The sequence below is a fragment of the Sinocyclocheilus rhinocerous genome, unplaced genomic scaffold, assembly GCF_001515625.1.
Source record: "Sinocyclocheilus rhinocerous isolate Xijiao unplaced genomic scaffold, SAMN03320098_v1.1 scaffold3323, whole genome shotgun sequence".
Classification (NCBI taxonomy): Eukaryota; Metazoa; Chordata; class Actinopteri; order Cypriniformes; family Cyprinidae; genus Sinocyclocheilus; species Sinocyclocheilus rhinocerous.
The window spans coordinates 220,786-228,285 of record NW_015662926.1 but is presented as its reverse complement, the minus strand read 5'-3'; the positions used below and the strand labels follow the sequence as shown (position 1 = coordinate 228,285).

At 36.6% G+C, this 7,500-nt stretch overlaps 2 protein-coding genes across 6 annotated transcripts in view; both read right to left on the bottom strand.

The window, feature by feature from the left end:
- The window catches only part of snorc (secondary ossification center associated regulator of chondrocyte maturation), a 6,974-nt gene extending 1,179 nt beyond the window's left edge, over window positions 1-5,795 (bottom strand). The window contains exons 1-2 of one of the 3 annotated variants that reach the window (XM_016538532.1): window positions 5,141-5,795; window positions 4,916-5,037 (exon numbers count right to left, since the gene is read on the bottom strand). In XM_016538532.1, the coding sequence (XP_016394018.1) occupies window positions 4,916-5,000 (85 nt within the window). In that variant the 5' untranslated portion in view covers window positions 5,001-5,037; window positions 5,141-5,795. Of the gene's footprint in view, window positions 1-3,026; window positions 3,155-4,915; window positions 5,038-5,140 lie in introns of those variants that run through there. The other 2 variants (XM_016538533.1, XR_001638466.1) reach the window with 2 other exon arrangements.
- Window positions 5,796-7,339: 1,544 nt separating this feature from the next.
- LOC107728389 (PERQ amino acid-rich with GYF domain-containing protein 2-like) overlaps window positions 7,340-7,500 on the bottom strand; it is a 37,693-nt gene continuing 37,532 nt past the window's right edge. For all 3 annotated transcript variants that reach the window (XM_016538535.1, XM_016538536.1, XM_016538537.1), the window contains exon 29: window positions 7,340-7,411. In XM_016538535.1, the coding sequence (XP_016394021.1) occupies window positions 7,344-7,411 (68 nt within the window). In that variant the 3' untranslated portion in view covers window positions 7,340-7,343. The remainder of the gene's footprint in view (window positions 7,412-7,500) is intronic.

The following is a 7,500-nucleotide window of genomic DNA, read 5'->3' as shown; positions in this document are numbered from 1 at the left end:
TCCACAGGCAAATAAAAATATATTTACAAAAAAATACATATAAAACACACAGGTTTGTTTTTGTGAAAAGTGGGGACATCTCATAGGCGTAATGGTTTTTATACTGTACAGACCGTATATTCTATTGCCCTTCACCAACCCTACCCCTAAACCTACCCCTCACAGGAAACTTTGTGCTATTTCAGATTTTCAATACACTCCATTCTGTGTGATTTATATGCGTTTTGAAAAGTGGGGACATGGGGTAATGTCCTGAAAAGTCACCTTCTCCTTGTAATACCTATGTCATACCCTTGTCATTATACAAATTTATGTCCTCATTTGTCACAAAAACACGCTCACACACTCACACACACACACACACACACACACATATATATATATATAAAGTAAGTTGATATATTTAAATAACTAAATAATAGCTAGAATAAATAAAAAGTACCTAGAATGATATATTGAAATAACTAATAGCTACAAGTAAGAATACTAAATAAATACATTTACAAAACCTAGGATGATATATTTAACTAAATAATAGCCACAACTAAGAATAGTAAATAAATAAAACAAACGAAAGGAATATATATATTTAAATAACTTAATAATAGCTGCAAGTCAAAATAATAAATAAATAAAAATAACTTGGGATGATATATGTAAATAAGTAAATAAAAGCTACAAAAAAGAATACTAAATAAAGAAATACATAAATAATAACCTGGGATGATATATATAAATAACTAAATAATAGCTACAAATAAGAAACCTAAATAAGTAAATAAATAAATAAATAAAAATGACCTAGGATAATATATTTAAATAGCTAAATAATAGCTACAAGTAGGGCTGCACGATTAATCGAATGCGATTGTCATGCGCATTTTTATAGTAAAGCTGGTTCTGTAATCAGCAGGAAATCATCATCACGTGCTTTCAGATGGAGCAGAATTTACTACACATAGCCGTAGTTCACTGACAAGCTACGCAAAAAAATCGCAGACGATTTTATTGTGCGATTATGAAATCGAAGAAATCGTTCGTGATAATGACAGCTGTTTGCATAGCTTCTCAGTGAACTACGGCTCTGTGAAGATAATGCTGCTCCATCTGAAAGCATGTGAAAATACCACATTTAATAACATATTTTTACTCCAAACTCACTTCATAACGTCAGTCGAGTGTTTGAAATAAATCCTTCTGTGAGATGATGTGGCTTCTTACACAGAATAAGGCACGCAACATATGTCATAGTATTTAAGCAGTGATAAAGGCATATTTTAATGAAAATTATAATACCAAGAACTCAGATAAACCGTATATTGCCGTATTCGTGTGTTTATTAGTCACGTTGAATCAATGAACGCAGTTGAATCTTCTGTTTATTCAGCTGCAGCATAGGCATTTTCTGGGTTTCTTCTGCGAGGCGTATTTGGAGTTTCAGCGCGAGAGCGCCCTCTGGCCTTTGGATGGAGATTTACTGCTGATCACAGAACCGTGCTTCACTGAAAGATACGCATGACAATCGCAGCTTCTGTCGAATCGCGATCTTGATTCCATTTCGATTTATCGTGCAACCCTAGCTACAAGAATACTAAATAAATAAATAAAAATAAACTAATATGATATATTTAAATAACTAAATAATATTTACAAGTTAGAATACTAAATAAATACATTAAAAAAAAAAAATCAAAAGATCAATCAATCAATAAATCCATTCACAGCCAGCAGGTGTCATAGGAAAAAATGTTCTTAAGAATTTAAATAAATAAATATAAATAATAAAGTTGTTTTGCTGAATCTAAGGTGCCGCAAAAACAACTTTAATGTTAGGAATGTAACATTAAGTCTGCAGGGAATGCATAGGTCTAGAGAGTGGCAAATGTTAATCACATTCTATATGACTCAATGAGTGTCTTTATGGAGGATTAGCACTCGCTTCCACTACACTCTTCTTCTCCTCGCATCTCTCACTAACATTCCACATCTCCCGCAGGCATGGAACAGCCATGCGACTTTTCTCACCTACACCACACTCACCAAGCCCAAAGCTTATTTCCTATGTTACAGCTTTCCCAAAGTTCCCAGAGGGCACCTTATGGACAAAGGTTCTGACCCCAAAATGAAGGGACAAAGACAGACAGAGTGAACATGGACAAACAGTGGGATACCTAGCCTGACCCTGCTCCAACAACCCAACAGCATGGGTCAAAAATGAACTAAAACTAAACTGACAAACATAACAGAGCACTCATTTGTTCACTGAAATGTTCGAAAATACAAGTATTTACAAGCAGCGGCCACTTATACCACCTTTCCATGTAACTAAACACTAAAATGCTCATATTCCACCCCAAATCTTAAAATAAAAAGTTAATATTTGGAGTCACCAAGTCAAGGATGGCCAGCATACGAGTATTTTTGATAATGGTCTGTTTGCTCAGCAAGACACACACTTTCCTAACTTGAAGCAGGCAGTAGGTACGGCACACCGGGGCGCGAGGCCAGCGATACATCAATGAGCCCTTCACTTGAGGGTACAAAAGGGCACTTGTGTGGTCAGAGAGGACGGCTTGAGGCAGAGGAACCAACGGCCTAAACACAGCCAGTACACTGCAAGTCAAACAAGCTTGTTTATGAAGCCAGTCTGTGGAAAAGCAGGCATCTCAGCGTCAGCGTGCGAAATCTGTTGATTTAAAAAAAACAAACATTTTTTTGTGTTTCTCACTTCATGGCCTGCTTAAATATTTATTAAGTACTGCTTAAACATTTGGCGAGAGGACAAGGCCAAGAACGTTGTCTTGTTTCTTGTATTTTAAGACACAACTGTGAGAGGACAACATGCAGACAGGTGCATGCGAATGACACAATCCTCCGCCACTGTGCCTGCGTCCTCATCTCACCTCACGCCCGCCAGGAATCTTCACACTCAGACAAATAACAGAAACGCATTAGGTTCATTTTATGACACTTAATATTCAGCAACATTATCGATTTGACTGCATTGACACTATCAGAGAACAAACCTCGAACTGAACTGAGCGGGATAATGACGATCGTCTTCTGTAGCGGCTTTATAGCTGAATCGAATTTGTTTCACAACTGTTGAATTTTGTTTCCCACTGAACTGAATTGAATCAACATTGAACTGACTCGAGCTGAATAACGACACTATAGAGCTGCTAAACTCATTTCATAATTGATGTGAACCAACTGAACCAGCACTGAACTAACTTGTCCTTAATAATGACACCATTTTAAAGCTGCTTTATCACAATTTGAATTTGTCTCATATTTGAAGTTTGCATCATTGATATAGTTTTTTTTCCTGTTTATTAGGCTACTGTGAATCTGTATATTGTATAACAAGCTATATAAATAAATGTGACTGGACTTGACAAGGACTAGTCAACGCTGTTTTGCATTACAGAATTTGTTGTCCTCATGAATGTTTTTTTTTTACCCAGTAAACGTAAAATAAAGCAAAAAAATGGCAAATTACATTAAAGTAATACCAACAAGGAGACAGAGAAGCATCATGCATTAAAAATCCCCTCACACCTAAATTCACAGTCAAGCATTTTCATGTAAAAGGAAAATCTTTAGTCTGTTAATATCTTCATAATAAAAGTTCTTCAACATACACTCTAAAAAATAAAGGTTTTTCCAGCAAGTAAACAGTTCTTAAAATAACCATTTTTTCTTAGTGTGAAGAACATTTAAAAATATAAAGCACCTTTTTATCGCTATAAAGTACCATTTGTGGGATGGAAAGGATCCATGGATGTTAAAGGTTCTTTATGGAATGAAGAAGATGCCAGAACCTTTATTTTTAAGAGTGCATGGAATTTCTGGCAATTTGTCAAAACAGACTGTGACATCATGATCATCCAGATTTTGGAACCATTTATGATGCCATGATATCAATGCATTCACATAAGAAATATCAAACAACTGTGCCATCACCACATCCTTTGGACCTTGAATGTGTTAAAAAAAAGCAGCATTACCTCATGTATTCTGGCTGGAAAGTCTGAGATTGCCTTAAAGAGTCATTTTATCCAACTTTGAGCAGGTTTCTGCATTTCAATACATCTTTTGGAACTATTTTATTCAGCACTAAGAGATGAAGGTCATAAATGGCAACTTTGCAATTCAAATTTTTAAAAATTGCGCTTTTTGCAGCTGTAAAAATGAACTTTGTGCTCTTCGTGCATCTGTATACATGTCTTGTTTTTCCCTAGAGTGTAACAAACTATCTCTTTGTCCTTGTACGCACTGAACCCAAGACTAAATTCAGGTTCAACACCTAGTTGTGAAAAAGAGAATGTCTGAGTCAATGAAGTCAGCACGCTTCTGTCTTGCACTTATGCCACTATAAAGATACTTGGTTCTGGCATAAGTTCAATGAAACATTTCAAATATGTCTTGAGCAACAAAAGAGGCTAGTGTTTTTTTCACATTGAATGGATTAACAAAAACATTTTTTTTTGTCAAATACGTGTCATATTTTGATTTTGAAGCCCAAAGCAACAATCATACAACATAAGCTGTTTTGCAAATGTTCATTAAATACGTTTTTGCTTTTTAGCTTTGCGCGTCCTACTTTCACGCTCCGGCTATTCATGGCACTGAATGGGGCCTTAAAAAATCATGATGGTCAACAAGCCGAAAATGACACGTGTGCACAATTTGGCATTTTCAGACAAGGTTTTTTTTGGACATTCTTCAACATGGCCACAAAATAATAAACTGATCCGACACCTCACACATCAATACAAGCCACAAAATCCTTCTCACTGACAAAAACTCCATTTCTCACCCAAAGCTGCCAATAAATCAGAACCCACTGAATCTTTCCTAAGAACTCTATGAAAAGTCCATCACTGGGCAGATGGGAAGGAGGTGATGTTACCTGACTGCACAAAAGCCATGCAGATGGCCAGAGCGCCAATGAAGACGAGCCTAGATAAACCGCTGTAACTGCTACTGACGCCCATGGTTCCTGGCCGGACACTTCTGCTCCCTGCCCCTAGACTGGTACGTTAATGAAAGCACACAGAGAGCAAGTGAGAGACTGAGCGAGAGAGGCAGGGGTAGCTGGGTTTAGGTGGGAGGACTCTGTATAGACAGTGCAGACTTTTGTTAACTCTTCTGGTAACTGCCCACCCTCTTCACACCCGGATAAGTGAGTCTTTCCACTCCTGCAGCACGATGCCTTCACGTCCATCAGTGGCCCAGGCCGCTTTTCTGTTGGATTTCAGATCATAGAGGTGGGTCAAGCAGATGACAGTTCAATTTTATTACAACTGATGCAATTAAGCTATGTGAAGCATCATGAAAGTATGGTCATGATTCAGTTTGATTATTCTGGCATGATTCATAATTACACCGAAGGGTAATTATGGAATTTTGACCCAAAAACCATGCAAAACGTGCCAGCCTCAATAGCTGTATTTTGGTTATGCAATTATAACACTTCGGGTATTACTATAGTCATTATAATCAATTATTAAAAAGTGGATAGTTCCAGCTAGAAAGAACACAATATATTAACACCTATGGCCAACTCAATTTCATAATTTGTAACCCTTTTTATGTTTCGGCAAATTGGTAGCAAATTCATACAATCACATTTGTATGTTTTCACGTTTTCTGGTTTCACTCCAGTTAACGGGTGAACCTTCACACTTTTTTTTTTCTCTCTAAAAATCACACTTTTTCATATGATTAACATTAGACAAATTCATACAAAAATCGCCACCTTGTAAAATGTTTATGTTTTCTTGAGATCAGGTTGGCTGAAGCATCGTGTGTAAATTAATGAATGAATGCAAGTACAGTCATGGATGATGGGCTCTTTCTTAAATTCTTCATGACATTTTTGCACCCTGCCACCAAACTCTGAAGTTATGGAGACATCAACTGATTATACAGTACATATCAGTATTAGTTTTAGATGCTGAGCCCCTCTATAAACACCAGACAGGAACAAACTGCATGGAATAGGCCAATTTTGGCCTTGACGAGACCATTTTCTGCACACAACACTGGATTAATCAGTCATTGAATCTGCCTGCTTTACGCACTTTTCATAGAAAACCGTGAATTGGAAGCCTTACAGTCACGAGTATCATGATACATAATATACATATTGTGTGCTTTTAATGGTGGGATTAGGTCCAATTATAAACTACAAACTCTATGAACTATGAACTGTTGTCAGGAGAGCAAATTAAAAACTGGATAAACTGAAAAAAACAAAACAAAATAAAACTTGCATATGACGCTGGTATAATATTAATAACAAAATTTAGTGTCTTGTAGCTATACTTAAAAAAAAAAACATTTGCATTTAAATGTTTATTCTGGTTCAATGCACTTCAATTGTAACCGATTTAGTGTAAAGGACTACACTTCTTTTTAAATATTGATGCACTAAAATATTTTCTGTGGTAATTAGGAACACGCTCAAGGATTAGGTCTAATTTTGACTTGAGACTCAACCATTATGCATGTCAAAAAGAAACTGAAGACAACCTGTTGATTTTAGGAAATAAACAAGAAACTGAACCCAAGTAACAGGTTAAACTTGCAGACAGGGCATCTATGAATTTCATGATTTTTTTAGTAATTCATAGCTACTGAAAATTAATTGACTGCACACAAAGATACTTTAGAGTCGAGCGTAACAAGAAATACGTATATTATAGGCATTTCCAAATCATAATTGTAAAACTCCCTGAAACTTCCAGGTTTTCCATAACCGTGGGAATCTGCAATGTGCGTAAACATTTGCACAACCCTGCTTTGTGCATTACAGGCAAAAGCGTGCAGAACAGCCCACACAAGAGGCTGTTTGATTTATTCATCTACTGCAATAAAAAAAAAGTATGACTCCACTGGTTCATCATTTCCATATATTATAATACAGATGCAGAATTGGAAGTTTATTCTTTAAACGGCCTAATATTTTACAAAGAAACAGATAACTGTCTGGAACTTTCAAACATGTCCTTAAAACAGGACACTGTTGATTGCATTTCCTCGAGTCCTACGTTGTTATCGACGTCCGTCAACATAGGGGGCAGCAAAGCGGGACAGGAGAGAAGGGAAGAAAATGGAAAACACTAAAAGAATGAGGGGAGGAACGAATAAATTAAAAAAGGAAGTTGTAATGGGGATAATACATATTTTTTTTCCTCTGCACTCCTTTTATTCACACTTAAAGAAACATCAGTCGGGAGATGAGCATGATCATGAGCAGACGCTCCTCGCAGTGGAGCGACACGGTGAAATCGGTTGACTCCTCTCTCTCTCCTGCAGAAGCAAGGCAGCAGGCCTCAAATGTCTTCCACTGACTCAATCTCGCCCATGTTGAGTCTCTCAGACGAGGCATTGACAGAAAAACCTGCAGAGACATGGAAAAAATGTAAAACCATAACAGGGAGAGAAAAAAAATATATATATATATACAGTATATATATATATATATATATA